Source organism: Cololabis saira, chromosome 21 (genome assembly GCF_033807715.1).
Source record: "Cololabis saira isolate AMF1-May2022 chromosome 21, fColSai1.1, whole genome shotgun sequence".
NCBI classification, from domain to species: domain Eukaryota; kingdom Metazoa; phylum Chordata; class Actinopteri; order Beloniformes; family Belonidae; genus Cololabis; species Cololabis saira.
The window spans coordinates 10,708,955-10,729,102 of record NC_084607.1 but is presented as its reverse complement, the minus strand read 5'-3'; the positions used below and the strand labels follow the sequence as shown (position 1 = coordinate 10,729,102).

Genomic DNA, 20,148 nt, shown 5'->3' with positions numbered 1-20,148 from the left:
TTTCTTCTTTCTGCTTCTTTCTTCTCATTTCTTCTTTCTTTCTCTTTCTTTCCTTCTTTCTTTTCTTCTTTCTTTCTTTCTTTCCCCTTTCTTTCTTCTTTCCTTTCTTTCTTTCTTTCTTTCTTTCTTTCTTTCTTTCAGGCTCATTTCTTTCTTCTACTCTTCTTTCTGGCTCATTTCCTTCCTTCCTTCCTTCCTTCCTTCCTTCCTTCCTTCCTTCCTTCCTTCCTTCCTTCCTTCCTTCCTTCCTTCACGTACGTTGTGCGTCGATTTAACGCAGAACCATAAATCAGCTTTACACAAAACATCATCAACAGGACTTTATCGTTTTTACCTGCGAAGATGACAAATTCTTAACCGTGGGGAATTTTTTTGACGGTTTATCGTGAACGGTAAAAATATCACCCATTCCTAGTGTACCAGGCTGTGTGAATGCAGCTAAAGTTGTCTCATTATGTTTCAAGACATAATTAAATCTCACTTATCTTTCCACTACTGTACTAGTTTTAATACTTGGCACAGTTCAGGAAACAACACTCGGGTTTACTTGGAGGTGAAAACGAGTGGACACAGATATTAACCAGAAAACTATGCACATGCGGATGTAGTAAGTGAACACACCGAGCACTGTTCTCACTCACATCTCTTAGGGCTTCTTCCCTGTCTCTCAAGTTTTTGGTGGTTTTTTAATCAGGGGGTCATTGTTCCTTAACTGGGAATGTTTTTCTTTTTAATGAGGTCTCACTTTCCATCTTTTCTCTTTCCCCGTGACTTTTAGCAATTACTCTGAGCTTTGATCCCCTCTCCGTTGCTTCTTTGGTCATCAGCTCTCGGGATGCTCCGCTGTTGTTGCTTTCGTTTCTCCGGCGCTGTCTGAGCGCGCTCCCTCCCTGAGCTAACCGCTCATCCTGAAAAGCAGAAGGTATTCATGTGTGCCATGAAAGGTTTTTGTTGTCTGATTCATTGGCGTCCACCTCCCCCACCTTCACGTCCTCAGTTTTACAGAATGAAAATGAAGTACGGTTCTGTTTCTGTTGCCGCTGCTCGTGCTCTGAGCAGGGGCCGGCGTGTCTTTCATCCGAATAACAAAGTGAAAACCATATGTAAGTGTGTGACTCTTGTGTCGCAGCCCTTAGCCGTCCGTTTCCAAAACAATAAGCACCCATCTCCCCCCAATCTCCCGCAGGAGGCCTTTATTTTTCTGGGGGAAGCCAGTGACGAAGCCACAGAGGTCAGTTTATTTCTGCAGGTCTGAGTACGAGCTGCTAACTTCAGAGTGTGACAGAGGCCAGAGACGGAGACGGCATCGTCGTCAGCCTGGCATATGGATCCCATCGTACCGCAGGGCAGCGGGCCGCCAGGGATCAGCTGGGGGAACAGTGAGGACGCTGGTGTTCCTGTCCTCCGTTCAGCTGGTTTTACAGTCTGCTGCGTGTCAACTAGGAATTGGGCGATATTTTACCATTCACGATAAACCGTAAAAAAAAATTCCCACGGTAAGAATTTGTCATCTCACGGTAAAAAACGAGAAGGAAGGAAGGAAGGAAGGAAGGAAGGAAGGAAGGGAAGGAAGGAAGAAGGAAGGAAGGAAGGAAGGAAGGAAGGAAGGAAAGGAAGGAAGGAAGAAGGAAGGAAGGAAGGAAGGAAAAGGAGAAGGAGGAAAGGAAGGAAGGAAGGAAGGAAGAAGGAAGGAAGGAAGGAAGGAAGGTGAAGGAGAAGGAAGAGAAGGAAGAAAGTTAAGCTGAAAGAAAGAAATGAACCTGAAAGGAAAGAAATGAACCTGAAAAGAAAGGAAAAGAAAGAAAGAAAGGAAAGAAGAAGAAAGAAGACGAGACCAGGAAGGAAGGAAGGAAGGAAGGAAGGAAGGAAGGAAGAAGGTGAGAGGAAAGAAGAAAGAAAGAAAGAGAAGAAGAAATGAACCAGAAAGAAAGAAATGAACCTGAAAGAAGAAGGAAGGAAGGAAGGAAGAAGGAAGGAAGGAAGGAAAGGAAGGAAGGAAGGAAGAAGGAAGGAAGAAGAAAGGAAGGAAGGAAGGAAGGAAGGAAGGAAGGAAGGAAGGAAGGAAGGAAGGAAGGTGAGAGAAAGAAAGAAAGAAATGAACCTGAAGAAGAAAGAAAGGAAGAAGAAAGGGAAGAAAGAAGAAAGAAAGAAAGAAAGAAAGAAAGAAGAAAGAAAGAAAGAAAGGAAAGAAAGAAAGAAAGAAAGAAAGAAAGAAAGAAAGAAAGAAAGAAAGAAAGAAAGAAAGAAAAGAAAGAAAGAAAGAAAGATTTATAGTTAAAAAAGGTGGAGTTGAATTAGTAATTTTTTTCTATCGTCATTTTTTATCGTTATCGGGATAAATGCCAGAAATGATCGCGATACATTTTTTAGTCCATACCGCCCATCCCTAGTGGTCAACAGGAAGGAACAGATAAAAAGGACGGTCCCTGCCGTATTCAAAACATCTCCGGCGCTGCCAGACGAGCATCTTTGTGAGACTCGGGAAGGAAAAAGTCGCCTTTTCGGGGTTTAATCTCAGGGTCCAGACGGTGTGGTGCCTTGCTCGGCCTTCGCATGACATGAGATCAGCTCTGCTTTGGACTTGAAAATGAACCAGACCAGAGAAAACGCGGTTTTACAAGAGCGATTAATTGATTCCTCATCTCCCAAAATTCAAAGTAATCGATTATAACGCGTGGATATCTTCATGTGTGAAGTGCTTCGAGAGATCCTTCTGCTTCAAAACAACATATCAATGCACAGTATATCATTATTATTTTAGATAAAAACACAGACTTATCAGGATTGACATGTATATTAAGGAAAAGATGACTGAAAAGCAGAAGAAAATTGTACTATTTAAGGAAAAAAAGCGGGTTTTGTTGCTGTTTCATTGGTATGTTTCTGATTTGTACCCAAACCGTTGAGGCTTTTAACTTTGCAAAGTTCAGAGTTTTATCTACTAGGTTAAGAGATTCGTCTCCCGAGTATCACATATTTTCACATCCCCGAATACTCAGACATCATCCATCAGACCCCTTCCATGAGCCCCACATTTAGGAGTACTTTTCATTCAATTAAAGCGCTCCTCACTGTCCCTAAAGCTCCCTAAATGGCCGCTGTTGCGCTCCACTTTGAGAACTGCTGGACTGTGCAGTCGTGAGCGAGCGGGGAGATGGAGGACTTCCTCGGTGTGGTGTGAGAGGTGGTGCATGGCAGGAATGTGAAAGCCAGATGACCTCAAATGGAAACTCCAGGGCTGATGGAGGCGGTGAGCAGACCATCTCGTTTGCTCTAATAAACACTCAGACTCCAGTCTTTCTTTTCTCCTTCTCCTTTTAACCGCTTGGCTCCCGTAGTTTTCCCCGACCTGGCCCAGAATCCACCACGCCCCAGAAAGCTGGACGGCCGCCTGGTTTCGAGGAGCTCACGATGCAAGCTGGGGTCTAGCTTCAAGTGGAGGAGAACGGCTACGTCACCGCCGAGCCCCAACGTTGTAATTTTCATGCTAATTACACAGAAGCGGCGATGAGCTAAATATATACATCAGGGCATGCGGAGGGGGGCAGGGAAACGGCAGGGAAGAGGGGGCTCGGATTGGCTGTTCTTCTCAAAAAACTCAGGCGAGGGGGTGGGTGGAGGAAGTCAAACGGCCTGCTGCTGGAGCCCTGTGGTTTTCTGCTTCTGAGGTCTGCTTCACAAAAACAGGCAGGAAAGAAAGAGAAGAAAAAGGGGAAAAGAAGAGGTGTGGGGGGCTCTTATTGCAGTGGAGCTCAAACGTGACTCTGATTGCTCCCAGCGGTTGTGGTCAGCAAGGAGGAGGAGGAGGAGGAGGAGGAGGAGGAGGAGGAGGAGGAGGAGGAGGGGGGGGGGAGTCTGCAGCAGGAGAGCAGCGTTAGCTCTTTGCCAAATGTCGTCATCAGTCTTGAAGTTGTTCGGGAGGTATAAACGTATCAGGAGACAGATGCATTTACTCAGTGGTGCAGCTGACAACGCTCGTGGTTGCTGTCTGAAAAGGCAGGATGTTGCACCTGGAAGGAGTTTGCTGGTCCGTCTGAGTAGGCCTGTGTTGAAAAAATCGATTTCCCAATTCTAAATCGATTCTCATATTAATTCCTAAAACTCGATTCATATGTCTAAAGATGGTTTTTTTTTTTTCATCATTACATTACAACTTTTGGTTATTTTTTTGTTTATCCCCAAAAAAGTAATATTTTGTTGGACACGAGAATAACTGGTGCCATGTTTTTGCCTTTAAATATGTTTAAAGGTATGAAAACATTAAAGTGTTAGGTTATAATTGCATAAATTGTCCATATTTCATTACTTTATATACTGTCTTGGGGTTACATTTGCAAAAAATGCTAAAAACCAAATGCTCAAAAATTAAAAACCAAAATAGACCGAAAATGGAACAAATAAAAACGGAATGTGGGAAAAAATAAAACCGATTTCATCCGTCTCTGTTTCCTCCCTGGATCTGTTTGGTAATTCTGACCCACATAATGTTTCTGAAAGCAGTTCTATCAGCATTCTGGGAGCTGATTGGTCCTTACAGCATCATTAGCTGCCAATACTTGCTGTTTAATCTCAATATAATACTAGTAGTAATATTTTGCATAACTACAGTCATATAATTCATGCAACAGCTCAAAAAACAGTTTTAATAACGCTAACCCAAATCAATATCGGAATCGAATCGAATCGGATCTTGATAATCGATTCTGAATCTTAAGAATCGGAATCGAATCGATTCTTTACATTTGAATCGATCCCCAGCCCTACGTCTGAGTGTGCAGGGAGCACAGCCCCACTTCACACACTGTGATCTAACACTCAGCCGCAACAGATTAGTTTTTTGGTTTTCTTTTGTTTTTTAATTCTCTTACAAAAAAAAAAAAGCTCACACAAACTTGGAACATTTTGAAATCTCCCCAGCTTCGGAGGCTTCCATATCAAAGCTGTGACAACAGCGCCCGCAGCCTTAAACGCTGGCTGGCAGTGAAATCCGGAGCTTTCACACTCTCAGCTCTGAAAGCCTGAACGTTTTGAACCTGTAATGAGCGTAAATGTCCAGGATGCCTTATCTTTTTCTGCTTTTATCCCCCCCCCCCATGCTCAAACAGAGGCCGCTTGTTGGTTCTCATGACAACTGTCAGCACAGGGTGACGGGCGTCCAGCCTGACAAGCTGGAAACATGACACATTCATAAGGAAGGGGAAGTGACCGCAAAATGACTTCATCTGAAAAATGCTGATTGACTTACTCGTGTTGTGCAGCCGTGTGGACATCCGGGTCCCTCTGAAAGCTATTTTACATATCTATTCAGCTTCTTTTTTTTTTTTAAATGTGATACTTCAAATATATTTTACCCGTCAGAGGTACAATTCTATGTATTTATCTTAATTCTGCTTAAATTCAATTTTCAGGTGAAAGGTTGAACAAAACATGATCAGTAAAGACCAGAATGTGCTCGACAAGAGGAGCCACTCCCCGCTAATTAGTTTAGAGTGGTGCACCATCTCTCCACTTAGCCCGCTGGAGAACGTGTGTGTGTGTGTGTGTGTGTGTGTGTGTGTTCAGCTGTCTGGCAATATCTCTCACATGCATTGAAACTCACTCTTTCTCCATTTTTTTTTAACACAAAATGTCTCTTGTGTCCGTGAAATCAAATAAAGCTTATCTTGACGGCGTAAGTGGGCCGTCGGAAATCTTTCCTGTGAGATGTGTGACTGTCATTTTTTTTTTCCTCGTCGACGTCGGTCATGCAGCCTGAAGCTTCATCGGTCTGTGTTGCTGTAAAGTCACTCGAGTCCCCGCTGGAAATCGTGCGATAGAGAGAATGTGTGTGTGGGGGGTGATTAGTGTGTCTGTGTTAGTAAATGTGTCACTTCTGTACGAGCCCCTCTCCGTTTCCTCTCCATCTGCTCTCTCCGGCTTCTTTTTTCTGCCTTCATTTTTTTTTTTTACTTCAGTAAATATGCTTCCCATGTGCTCCAACATCTGTCGACACCCCACCTCCATCATGTTCCCCTTCCAGCTCTCTGTTTATCTTTTTCCTTTTTTTCCCCGTCTGTGTTGAAGCTTCCTAGCTGACTCATAAATTTCACATTCTCCTGTGGAAGGTGAAGCGTGCTGCACTTTTACGACTAGCCTGTTTGCTGTATTGATCTGGAGAACACAAAGATCTGCAACAAGTATTTCCATCCCCTCTTCCTGTTAAAAAGTATTCTGTCATTTAGTCAGAGGTGGACAGAGTACTCGACCCCAGTACTTGAGTAAGAGTACAAATACTACTGGTCAAAATTTACTCCGTTACAAGTAGAAGTAGCTCAGTCAAAATATTACTCGAGTAAGAGTAGAAAAGTTCTTGCTTTTAAAGGTACTTAAGTATCCAAAAGTAAATGCTTTTAAATTTACTTTAAGTAAAAGTAAGAGTAAATTTCTTATATTCCACATCAGTAAATTACTATATTTTTTCTAAATTAATTTAAGGATCTTTTAACTCTTGTTTCTGAGAATTAACTCTTTGAAACCAGCTGCACTGATGTGCTGCTTTTAGAACCACAATGTTATATAAAACCTGCAGAAACACCAAAAACAAATCAAGTGAACATCCCAGTGGAGAGCGTGCACTGTGATAGGTCTCCTCCTTTGACAAAAACGCTTGTGTCCAATAGGATTTTAGGGAAGAAGAAAAAAGAGCAGACCTGAAAGTAACGAGTACTTTTCAGCCTTCCTAGAAATTTACTCGAGTAAAAGTAAAAATATTTGTCTTGGAAATGTATTCAAGTAAGAGTAATAAGTACCAAAGAAATCTAATACTCAAGTAAAGTACAAATCCTCTGGATATGTACTTAAGTACAGTACTCAAGTAAATTTACTCCGTTACTGTCCACCACTGCATTTAGTTTATAAAATGCCATGAAGCGCTCTCCACTTTCGGTCACATTCCCGTCCTGAGCGTTAGCTTGTTTACAGGTGATAACGCCCTCTGACGTTGATTAGGAATGTGTTTTGAATTTTTCGCTGCATGCAAGTCTTGTTTAAGCAAGTGGATGAACTGAAGCGCAGGAAAGTTATTACAGAAATATTTTTCTCACACACAAACACACAGAAACATGTTTCCAGGCACAAGTTAGTAGGCACATGCGAGGAATGCATGTATAATGCGTTGGCTTCCTGCCCCGGCGCGCGTGGTCAGGTGGGCGGCTTCGCTGCTCTGCTTGTGCATTGTTGTCGCATCGGTCCTCTGGTCAGCGGGTCTGGGAGGAAGGAAGGGGTCGTGGACCACCCAGATCCCCTCAGCTGTGTGTTGACGGGGACATCGGACCCCTGAACATTCAGCCTCCACCTGCTGGGGTCCTCCAGCGGCTGTTTGCACCCCTAAGTCCACAACAGGTGTGACCTCTGTGACCTCCAGATGCAGACGCTGTCTCCCACCTTGAGCATGTTCATTATAGCGTGCACGCAGCCTTAGGTCATAGGTAAATGCTTACAGGTTTGCCATCTTGCACATAATCAGCCTTTATGCTACCAATTGTAGCAGAACTACAAGATAACTCACCCTGTGGTCTGTCCCTCTTGCCCCGGCGCCCCCCCCACCCATGTGCTGTTGGACCTTGGCTTTTCGCTGCCCTCTAGTGTCTGCTGCGGGTAACTGCACCTTAAATGCTTTCAAACCCCTTCAGCCTCTGTGGCATGGGGATTTGCAGGAGATTAAAGTTAAAATTAACTTGCTTAAAACAGGTACATCCTTTTTTTTTCACCCAACTGCCTGCTTTTGTAGGATCCACTTTGACAGATTACTCATAATGCCCGTTTGGACAGAGAAACGGACCCTTTCCCCCGAATTAAGATTAGTTACTGAGACTCTGCAGCTTTTGATATTCGCCCCAAATGTATCCATTTACTTGAGTGATAAAACTTCTGCAGTATTTGCACTCTGGGTTTTTTTTTTTTACTTTATTTTTATTGAAGAAAAACACAGACATTCCTTGACAACCTCACAAATTATATATGAAAGCATTAAAGACAATAACAAAATGGGGCCAGTGGGGCCTAGAAAGTTGAATAAAACTGATAAATGAAAAATAATAAACAAATAAATTAAGTTAAGACATTCTGCATACCCCGAATTCTCCTCAGTTGGAGAGGTACCTTGCAGTAAGTATCCATCTCCTCACAAACACATAATTGAGCAGTTAAAGCCTCTATTCCATACACCTCCCTTAGCTTCTGTTTCCACTGCAGGTGGCTGTGTATTCAACCACTTTATTGTCACCATTTTCCTAGCAGTCATCAAGACTATATGTATCAAGTGCTCTTGGTCTCTTGTGTTCATGCCTTCAGGAGTCAGATCGAAAAGAAACTGACTTGGGGTGAATAGTCTATTAATTCCCATAACTTTATCTATCTCACTCTTTAACCCCTTCCAAAAACGCAATATCATTGGGCAATCTATATATGTGAGTGGTCGCCAATCCCTCCACATTGTCTCCAGCAGTATATTTGCCGCTGGATTACTTGCAAATTTAGAGATCACAGAGGAGAACCTAGTCTTCATCTTTCAGTCAAATTCCTTCCACATGTTACTATTGATTCCTTTATGACATCCGATGCACATCGTTTCCCGCACTCTGGCTTTTAAAATAGGCAAAAATAGACATTTTATTGACTGGCGTTAGAGATTTTAAGTTCTGCAAACAAGATCTCAAATGAAGATTTGAGCCGCTGTCAGTAATGAACTCTGATTTTTTTTTTTTTCATCATTTAATCTTTGAAACACTTTTTCTACCAACATTTTATTTTCTTTGTTGAAAGCATTGTTGTAAAGAAAAGTTTGGTTTTTTGATTTTGATTTTGAGTTTTTTTATTTTGTTCCATTTGGATACAACATAATACAACATAAAAAAGGTCCAATATATTAAATGGCACCGAAAAGGTATAGGCTGAAGCCAAGGCTTATTATGCCTACCCTTTTATGAACCTCGACTCAGGAGGTTTTATACAAAACAAAACTAATAATTTGGGTTCAAACATTGAAAAAAGAATTGGTGTATTCTGTTGAGAAACATAGGTGTGTAGTTTTTGCCTCTCTCATATCCCTTCGCAGTCGTTTGATGTTTCTGTAGCCACAGCTATGCCTCATGAGTCTGTTTTTGATTTATTGCAGCAGCGTGACGACTTATAAAACTCCGGCCTGCTGCGTCAGTGTCCCAGGCCACATGTTGAGTGGGGAATGCGTCCTGCCGGTAGGGGACAGGACTCACGCTGCGCCCAGGGTAGTTTTCCTGAAGAGTTTCAGATTCCATTACAAGTATAAGCTATTATCTCCATCTGGGTTTTGCTCAGTCAGTTTTTCATCACCAGTGTCAAACCCAGACTGTCCCCCCGCGGTCGAATTGCCGCAGCCTGTTTTCAGAGAAAACACCACATTGTTGTGTCTGCAGCTCGGTTTATTTGTGACGCCCCAACCCACGGCACACTCACCACCCCTGAAACTTTTCACCCTTCTCTTTCCCGTCATGCCTCGGCTTTTTCTTTCTCACAGCTTTCGCAGCTTTTCGTTGATGAGGAGGAAAGCCTTGTTTTGTCTGGCCGGGGAAGCTGCATGGGAAAAGAAGCAAAGCCCGCTGCGTTTTAATCTGCCGGCCAACGGTCACGTTCTGACTATGAAAGGGATTAACACAGGTAACTGTGCTATGGCGCCTCCCTGCTCATCCTAACTGTGCACAGATGTTATCTGATGCAGCGCTGGGAGCCGGGTAGGATGTAGCAGGAATAGCGCCTGAGATCGGAGGCACACGTCGGCTTTTGAGTCCCTGACTGCAACAGTGTTTTTGTTGTCGCGGGTTATGATGAAGGCAGCTAATATGTCTCCAGGATGTCAGATTGTTACGGGTCAGATAAGACAGGTATGTTCTGATGATGGAGATGGGCCTCTCGCTCAGCTCCCGGCCTGCTCTGGCATGTTTCAGCCACAGAGTAGAGGATGTTTGCCACCGGTGAGAGGTGAGCTATAGTTACGTCACTCCACTTGTGACTGTATCTGTTATGTACAGTGTAACTCAATGCTGGTTTGTCCATTTTTTTCTCTTTTTTCCCTTCTTTGCACTCATTCTCTCTTTCTGTAAATCTCCCCTGTGGTTCATGAGGCTGAACAGACCGGGACCTTTTTTTTCCAAATTAGGCACTGCTCCCTCCTTTTTTTGAAACTAACTGTTATTTCAAAAAATGTGGTATGAAATTCCCCTTCAGTGAGTTTGCTTTTTTCTGTATTTTTTAAATATTAAACCCTTGTATGGCGTCCCTCCAGGGACCCGCTCTGATCCCACTGCTCAGCGCAGCAGCGGCTGTCTGTGATTTCCTCGCGGTCCCTCGGGGGAAGATTTGGACTTTCTCTCGCACCACTTGGACGGGTCTCCAGTAGGGCGGTTCCACCTGGCGGTGGGTCAAACCCAGAGATCTGCTCCGAGCCACGGGAGAGAAAAGGAGCCCCCCCCACATCCACAGGCTTCTGACTTTAAGAGGAACCATAATTACACAGCCTCGTGTATTTATACTCAGCTGTGACTCAGTGGGACATGTGGCATGTGTTCGTGTGAATGCGCGCGCACGGCAGCCTTTGTGTTCACGTCTCAATGATGCACGCATGTTTCAGTGCACGGATTAATAAAAGCTGACTATATAACTATTTCAGTTACAGATGAGGTGAGGTGTGGACCCACCTCAAACCGAGTCTGTTATTTTCAAGGAAAAGTTGCTTTATTGTGAAAAACAAATTGACACAAGCCCAGTCTCACTAATTAGTTTTTTTAATCAATAAAAATAGGATTTTGTCTGTGCAGATAAGCCTGGTCTATTATAACCAGTAACAGATGAAAGACTCAATTTAGCATTATTGACTTTTCTTCCTGGGAAGAGATAAGCTAAGATAAGACTCCACAAAACTACCAAACAGGAGCGCTTATCACCTTTAGAAGACTCCTGAGTTACCTTTGCAAAGTGATGCTTTCTCAGTTAATAGTACGCACGGCACCAGACTGGGCCACAGTCAGAACTTACTGTTCAATCACACCCAGCGTGAATTAATTGGATTAAATGTCACAATGTGGTTGTGTTGAGTTACAGTTTCATTAGTCTGGACGGTGGTTAAATCACACAGATTTATAAACCCTAACAGTCGGCAGTTGTTAACCCTAGAGCTGCAGTTACGGCTGCAGCAGAGACCGGTGTTGCAAGGCAATCCGCTGCAAAGGGCCACTTTTTAAAAATGACTCTTTATTGTGTTCAAAATATGGACCAAAACTTGTCACTTTGCAAAAAGTGTACCATGAATAAATAGTTTGTTTTAAGATTAGCATAGCAATGCATAGTGATGGCATTGATATTTTCCGAGAGACATATTTATGAAGAAAAAAAACAACCCCCCCCAAAGACATTTCACTGCAAAAACAGCCCTGCTAGAACTAAGCCTAATATTCCTAAATCTAGTCAAATTTCTAGTTTCTTGACTAGAACTTTAAATGTCCCAAAATAGTCTGAAAACAGTTCTTCTTTTTTTCTTGAAACCAGGCTTTCTAACTTTCTAAGAAAGTAGTTTTTGCAGTGTTGCAGTTGTGTTTGCTGAGGAGTGTAAGTGTCCACCAGGTGGAACTCAGCCAGCATCCAAACATGACCGGCGGATAATATGGCCACTTATGTCCTCCTTTAGTCTGGATCTCATCTATCTTCATTCCCCTAACAGAATATTGTGTTGCTGCATTGTGTTTTTCATTGGCTGCGGTTCTGGAAAGTGGAGAGTTCATTGCGGTTCAAGCTACAATATACATTTTCTAATTTTGGTTTTGCATTCAGTTTTATTCTTAGGACACAGTACCCCGAGAGAAAGATGCCAGTTTAAAAGAGTAGTTACTGGAAAATGACAGAAAACAGTTGATCGTGGTTGAGGTTTGCATCTTAATTCCTGACATTTCTCAGCGTTCATATCTCTGCTCTTTAATCTGTCACCTTATCAATGTGCCCAAACTGCTCAGATCTGCCAGAGGGATGCAGCGTATCCAGAGGGTACAGTTTAGGTTTTTTTTATGTTTTTTTTTTTACAGTTGACTGCCGTCTCCGGTCGAGTCGATACTCGCCCTGCTGTGCGGCAGGTGAAACCTGTCTGACCTCAGCGGTAACGGATGCGCGGCACGTAAACAGTGATGAGTGTCGGAGGGGAGAGCCGCCTGCACTGCTTTTACGAGGAGAGCAACAAGTGTTGCTCTCCGCTGTCTGATCCTGCTTTTTCCTACACAATCATCCTCCCTCCTCCGTATTTTCCCCTCTTAACCAAAAGAAGAAGGGAGTGGAACTCTGAATGTGGGAGCAAATGTTTTCCTTTCTCTTTGTCCTGGAGATTGGCCTCTTTCTCCTTTCTCTCCGTTTTTTTTTTTTTTTTTTTTCGTTTGTCTCCCCTCTTAGCGGAGGGCAGGCAGGGAAGGCAGGGCCGGCTTTTGTGAAGTCTATTGCCGGCATCACGGCTTTGTCGCTGTGTTTGTGCAACCTCACACACATGCAGAACATGTGCGGGCAACTGGGTTTTCCCTTCATGCAGCGGGAGAGGGGTCGTCGGAGGACTTAGCCCATCAGCAGGAGACGTCTTCATCTACGGACGGCGGGCCTCTTTGACGCCCCATCTGGATTAGTCGGCAGAGTTTCACCTGAGCGCACCCCGCTTGTTGTTTGTCTGCAGATGACAGTTGGACCTGCCGGCATGGAATGTTTGAGTGATCGCTCGGATAAAGGCGACAAGACAAAAATACAAAAGCAGGAGAAAGAGATTGGAAAAGTCAGAGTGGAGGGTGAAAATAGCTGATGCTCGCTGTGATAATGGCAAGAATTTGGGATTGACATCAGAGTGAGATGAAGAGATTTGTTTGGCTTTAGAGGTATAGAGGGAGGGTGAAGGAAAAGAGAAAGAAGAGAGGACAGTGGGAGGGAGGAGAGACACAAGATCCAGCCCTCTGGGACAGTAGTGTGTTTTTTGGGGGTGGACAGAGTGGCTTTTGTATGCAGAACATCGCTGGGCTGCAACCAGAGGGACGCTGTCAGTTGTTCTGTGTGTGTGTCTGTAGTGAAACCAGACCTACCTCTGATCCCTGCACCACACACACTCCTCCATCTGCCTCCCAGGAGCCTGCCTTCTGCTTCCTGCTGGACCCAACGCCCTCTGACGGCGCGTGCGAGGCTCTCGCCGAGCCCATCCATGGGGGGCACAAATGACAAGCTGCGATGTGGAAAATGTGGGATTAAGCTTTCCGAAAGGCACGGCGGTGTGACAGCGATGGATTGGAGCCAGGAGACGAGAAGCTGAGGCTCGTGAACTAATGACTGAGGGATCCCGAAAGGAAAATTTGGGCTGATTAGTATTTCTGCGTCTGGATGCTGTCCATGAGTCTGTGTTGATTCATTGCGTGTGTGTGTGTGTGTGTGTGTGTGCGGCTCATGGTGGTGGTGAGCAATGCCGATGTGACTGAACTTCGTGCCCCGATGCCTGCTGCTATGCTCCCGTGCCCTGCGCCAGCCGGGTCTGACTGGAGTTTCCAGGATCCGGTGGGGGTGGACTGCAGCTCCCCCGAGCCGCGCTGCATTTGGCTGGCGGTTCTCCGTGGAACCACGGGCCCCATGCCTTCCACGCCGCCAGCCACGGCGGCGGCCGGGCAGCGCCAGAGCGCTCACCAGCTCGGGGTAAGTGCAGGTCCTCGAGCCTTGAAGCATCAGTCTGTGGCTTCAATCTAACGATAGGTTCATTCATTCCTTCTGACTCACTTTCAGGGTTCACTAGTGATCTGATAAGGATAGTAAAGATAGTTTTTCCCACTTATTTTTCTGAGAAACTGACACAAATGTCACATTTGAATTGCAATCAGTTTGCTATTATTTGAACTAGGGCTGGGCGATTTTGGACAATAATAAAATCCCGATTTTTTTTCTCTGAAAATCCGATTTTCGATTTCGATTTTTTTGGTAAAACTACAAAAGACAATGGAATAAATTGTTTCAAATATTTTATCTTTATTTTTAAAGAAAAATAGCAAACAAATTTCCCTATTGGGAATGAAGTGCAATTGAAAGATACTGTAAATCCTCCTTGAGTTTAGTAAAGTGACAACATTCACAATTTTCTTGACCAAACAAAGATGACTAGACGAGCTCTGTCTGTAATGCAAAGCTGCAAAAAAGGAAAATCGATTTTCCGATTTTCCTTTTTTTAACATCGATTGTGATTAATAAATCTGATTTACATTTAAAATCGATTAATCGCACAGCCCTAATTTGAACTGTTACTGTAACTGTTTTATGCCTGCTGACAAAGTTTGTCTCACACTGGCAGTTAAGTTATTTTGCATTTTATGCACGAACACGTGGCAAATGTGCCAACTTGTTTTGTTCCAGTTACACTAAATGACAGCAACAGACATTTCTCTGGAAACCCTTGTGTGTAATTTGTCTGGTATGCATGTCATGGGTGTTTCTGGGAGCGTACGCATCGCTTGGTGTCTATTAAGGTCCCAGCAAGTCCCAGGGAGGCTTTTAAACTGTCAGTATTTCCCAGAAGATAGTAGATAGTTGTGCCCTTGGGCTGTTTCCTAAGGCTCTGAAACGAGTTCTGTGGACATTTGAGACAGTTTGTACTGAATTATTAAAACCTCTTCTTGAAGTGGCGTGTGGTCTGCAGAGAGTTGCTGCACTGTTTATGTGACGCTTCAGGTTGGACTGGAATGAGTGTTTGCAGGTATTTGGTTGTTAGATTTTTATTTGAGCTGTTGCTCTGCTGGGTTTCTGCTGGGAGAGATGTGGTGACGTTTCTCAGTCTGCTCAGTCAGTAAGAGGCGATCAAATGATTCAGGATCCTCACAAGTTACAGAAAAAAGCTTTTATTTTATGTCTTAAGAATATGGTTCAGATATTGCAGTTATGTCACCAGCCCCAGTGAGAGGGGGGGGGGTGCAGCCACTGCAGAGAGCGTGGGGATGACCAGGACAAATATTTGTCGTGGGAGATGAATAAATATGGCTTGTTTGCAAATTAACAGTGGTTGGCTGACTCTATCCTACTTCGATCCAACTGTTTTTTTTGTTTTTTTGGCCTGGACTTTATTTCTCAGGAGGTTAATCCCAGAAATAGAGTCGGACAACCGCTGATATGCGATGAAGCGACCACTGAAGATCATGTTTTGTAACTATTATCCACTACAGCAAAGACTGTTTCAGACAAACATGGCCCATATCTTCAGGCTTCTTTAGCCCACGTTTGGCTTTGACCGCTTTGACCGGCATCGGTAAGTGAGGCTGACTAAACTCCACCAAGCGTGGAAGTAGGGCTGTTCGATTAATCGATTTTAAATCGTAATCGCGATTATGTAATTAGAACGATGTTAAAACGTGAAACTCGTAAAATCGATTTTTCACTTTTTTTTTTTTACCTTGTCCGCACACATATTAATGATTGATGGAAATACCTCTCAATACCTGCGACAAGTGCCCCATCGGAGAGGCTCTTTAGTGTAGGAGGGGGCGTTGTAACATGCCACCGGGCATCCCTCAAACCAGATGCCGTAGACCGGCTCGTGTTCCTTGCAAAAAACTTGCAAATGTGAATAGCAAATGTAATGAGTGACATTACACACCTCTACCTCCTTCATGGGTTGCATTATTATTTAGCATGCAAAGACCCAGTTTAGTTTAATTAGAAAATGTCTTGTTTTATTTAATTGGAAATATAACTTACTGTATGTTTGCAAGTGCTGATTTGCTGATTTTTTTTTTCAGAGATAAAACTTTATATTTTATTATATTTTTTAAAACTTTTTTTTCAACTTATTTTACAGAGTTTTACACTTTATTCATTCATTTTTCGTTTAATAAGAGCAAAGTTTGCACTTAAAGCCCAATGGGGCAAATGTTCAATAAAAAAACAGCATATTTGAAATCATTTCTTTGCCTTTTGTCAATTCACAAAATAATCGTAATCGTAATCGAAAATCGGATTTTGAGAGAAAAAAATCGAGATTTTGAGAGAAAAAAATCGAGATTTTATTTTTGGGCAAAATCGAACAGCCCTACGTGGGAGACTTCTTAATTTTCTTTAGGCTTTTCGGGCCACGCTTAAGGCCCTCACAATTTTTGCCGCGTAAAATTTGCGTCCCCACTTCCAGTCAACTGTGTTGGCTCTTTCTTTCAACTGATAGATTTCTCATTGGCGGCTGAAGACAAAAGCAACTCCTAGAGAAGTGTTGCTGAGGCAGCTAACTGTCGGAAAAGTGCGACTGTGCATCCCCACCCCCATAAATTCTCCAGAGTCGAGGGCATCAAGGGCAGAGCTTTGTCACTATATCTCATTTTCACATGTGCATTTTTTTAATATGACTTATTTACCCCCCGCCTCCCTTCCCTCCCTGAGTCATTGACACTGTTAAGACATACCACAATCAGGAATGTGGGTTTGGGGGAGGAGGAGACGTGGTTGTGCGGACACAGCTGCAACAAACACACACTGTACACGGTTTGCTCTTCAGTGTCTGTTGAGATCTCGCTGGAAGAAAAGCAGTTCCACCTAGCTGTCGCCATCTGCTGCTGCTGCTGATGTTGTATCCTGCAGTTTCTGTATCACCGTGTCAGATCACAAGTCTGGAATTTATGTTTGTTATTATATCGTTAAGAGCTCGCTCGTGTGTGAAGGTCGCCCTCACAAACAGAGAAATACCTCCACCGCTTGACTCAAAGTCATCGCGATAAGAATCCCATACTGATCCATCCTTTGATAACACAAAGATCCGTTGTGTTCAAGCAAGAAGGTGATACATGTGGAAAAAAAGAGAACATTTAGGGTCAACATAAGACTTTTAGTTTTTTTCCCCGTCTCAAGCTTCTGCAGCAGTTTCTCCTCTTTTCTGAGAGCTAAAAGTAGACAAAGATAAAAAGTCCCCGGCCAGATTTAAGCGGACGTCATACACCAACTGCACGCCTCTGCCCACTTTGCCACCAAGTCATGCTGTAAAAGTTATTCTGAAACAGCAGCTCCTCCTGGAAACAATGCCGGGTCCAGGAATGAATCAAAATAGCCGCGTTTGACTGGCAGCGAGGCCGTTTTTCAGTTGGGACAACAGGAAAGTTGTGCTGTTCAAGTAGAAGACCCGGTTTAACCGGCCTTGCATCATCACCTGTAGGCCTGGTTGAACTGAACAAAGGGGTTATGGCTGTTTTTTTTCTTTTGACACACTTAATTTCATATTGACACAGACGTGCAAACACACAGATCCACGCGCGTTGGTGACAAAAGGGCCTATGTAAATTACAGAGCTGGTGCCATTATTTAAGAACTTGTTTGTTAAAGGTGTTTGTGGTTTTTGGTTGGATTGTTCAGACCGCAGGAGTTTTCTCAGCTATGCATTTCCTTCTCGACGTGCTGGACGTGCGGCGGCGGAGGAACGCTCCTCCGGTGTGGTCGGTGAGTCCAGGAATAATCAGGATGAGATAGTTTTGGATTTTCACCGTGCCTCTCCTGTTCCCCCGTTGGCAGCGCGACGCAGGGCCGCGGGCGCAGACAGCCGTGGCCGTCAGGATTAAAGGCTTGTCAGCATTTGCAACAGCCGTAAAGCTCCACTTTTCAAACAGGTTGCAGCTCTCAGCTGTTTAAAAGAGCATTATTGTTCTGCCTTGCCGGGGTTTTAGCAGGAGCCCGGCTCCCCGACGGCCAGTGCATTCCTCTGTGCTGCTTTACCTCTGGATGAAGTCAGGAGAAGTGTGTGTATGTGTGTGTGAGACACCACAATATTATCATGTTCTCAAAAAGCTCCTTACAAGCAGAAAATCCTTTTATTACTGGATTTTAGGAAAGATTATCATAATTCTGATTATTTTCCATGTTTTTTGATTTTCAAAAACAGCTAAGCTTTAAATTTTGGAGCTGTAACATAAATATCCGACGTTTCGCGCTCTGACTCGACGTGTCATTACAGGAAGCTCGAAACATGACATGCAGTTCTCTCCCACTTCTCTTTTCAGTCATGAATTGTAATTATATGCTTCTTAATTGAAATCAGGGAAGGAAATAGCCGGCGGGGAGATCTTGTTGCTACTGCTGCTGCTTGTACCACCACCACGAACCACCCACTCAAAACAGGAAGCTGCGGTGCGGCATCATGAGCATATTTAAATGTTTCCAGGGAAGCTCTAATGATGTGATCCCCAGGTGTTAATGGGATCCCTCAGGGATGCGTACGAGAGGACATTCAGATGTTGTTTGTTATAGTACCAGACTGCAGCGGGCAATAACTTTTGCATGTTTCTGACTAAAAAAAACGTCTTAAACAGTTGATATTTCGATTAAACAAGAAGATATTTTCTCTCTCTCAGCAAAAAAGAGGTTTCCCTGGACTCTGTTTCAAGACTGAAAACCACGGAAGATATTTCCAAGAGCCTCGTTGGTTAAGCACACGGTTCGGTCCCGGAGGGGCCAGAACATTTCAGCGAGTAAAAACCGTAGGGCTGATGGGCCGGCGGGTGAGAGGTTACATGGGAGGTGTTCATCTGGCCCCAGGGTGAAAGGTTTGACTGTAGATTTGGCAGATTAGTCGACACAGGAACGCGAAGTCCTCACGGTCCAGAGTAGCTGAGTGGGGTTCAGTCCTGGCTCAGAGATCCAGTAAGACCCTGAGTGTTTTGGGTAATCACAGGGTTTGGTATTCCCAGCGCCGGGAGGGGCCATGTGGTCGAAACCGGCGTGCTGGAGCCTGTCCTTCGCTGGGGCCCGATACTCCTCCTCCTCCTCCTCCTCCTCCTCCTCCTCCTCCTCTGCTCCATCTCCCTCATCCTTCTCCTTCTCATTCACTCTCTCTTTGCTCTCTCGTCCCAGCTAGTGTGTGTTTCAACTTGTCCAAACCAAACCACTCGCTCCTAGGAGTTCTCTCCGTCTCTCTTCCTCCTTTCACCCTCGTGCTCTGTCATTTCCTCTTCCTTTTGTGTTTTTAACCTTTCTGGGGGGCGAGGGGGGTGTTTTCATCATTTTAATTCAACAGTAAACACTCCTTCCTCACACATTTCTCCATGATTCTTTCATGCCACATAATAAGCCCTTGCTGCATTCCTCTCGGAGAAAATAGCAGGGGTTACTTGACATTGTTTAGACTGTCAGGATAAAGATCGGGCTTCTAGCAGCACAAAGATTTATGCACATCAATCTGCAGAGTCTAGACTTCACGTACTCGCAGTTCTGTCGCTTTTTTTGTCAATGAAATGAAAAGGAAAACGTTTTGGTGAAAGTCGGCACAGCTGGAATTTGACTGAATGCTTCCATGGAGAGGAAGAGGAGGAGGAGGAGGCGGAAGGGAGGAGAGGTGAACGGGGGAGAATGGAAAGAAGGAAAAAAGAGAGGAGTGAAGGAATGGGGGACTGTCTCCATATTTTTAGGAGCAGCTGGTTATCCCGCCCCGGAGTGTTACCCCACTTCCTGCTGCAAGCCTGCCACTTCCTGTTGTGACTGTGCGTGGAGCTGCCTGCGTTTGACAGATAGATGGATGGATAGACGGATACTTTATTGATCCCGAAGGAAATGTAGTGCGTGAGCGTGTGGTTTTTCTGTGGACCAGGGAGTGTTTGGGTGCAGAGGGGTGACAGGAAGTGAAATGTGGGGTTTTCGGTTGGGATGTGGATGGAGGGCTCATGTCTTGACCTTCCATAAAACACAGACCCGCTTGTGTTAAACACCAAATTATGGTATTAAAGTATTTTTTCATAAACTCTTCAGCAGTGTGCTAGCATGAGACATTTATTTACCACATGTATCTCTTTCTGTCATTGATTGTAAACCTTGGACCTGTTTCATTTTTCAGTTTAATTTAGATTCAGATTCAGACTACTTTATAGACTACTACTTTATTAATCCCTTTAGATTAGCCATTTGTTTACCACATGTAACCAAAGGGGCAAAAAACAATCCCTTTGGATTAATAAAGTTAATAAAGTTTTTTTCCCACGGGGAAATTGACGTCTCCATCTCATTCACTCAGCAGTGTCATATACAAGAACCAAGAAAGGAGAAATAAAACACCCCAAAAACCAACACCCATATAAAAGATAAAAAGATAGATAAATAGATAGAATTATATGAATAGAAAAAAATAGA

General features: G+C 43.9%; 1 protein-coding gene across 8 annotated transcripts in view; it reads left to right on the top strand.

Annotated features, from left to right (window-relative positions):
• arhgap23a (Rho GTPase activating protein 23a) overlaps positions 1-20,148 on the top strand; it is an 87,364-nt gene that overhangs the window by 29,792 nt on the left and 37,424 nt on the right. For 4 of the 8 annotated variants that reach the window (XM_061712258.1, XM_061712255.1, XM_061712254.1 and 1 more), the window contains exon 1: positions 13,058-13,710. The exons of 3 other annotated variants lie outside the window; for them this stretch is intronic. In XM_061712258.1, the coding sequence (XP_061568242.1) occupies positions 13,468-13,710 (243 nt within the window). In that variant the 5' untranslated portion in view covers positions 13,058-13,467. Of the gene's footprint in view, positions 1-13,057; positions 13,711-17,390; positions 17,473-20,148 lie in introns of those variants that run through there. One more of the 8 variants, XM_061712256.1, reaches the window with a different exon arrangement.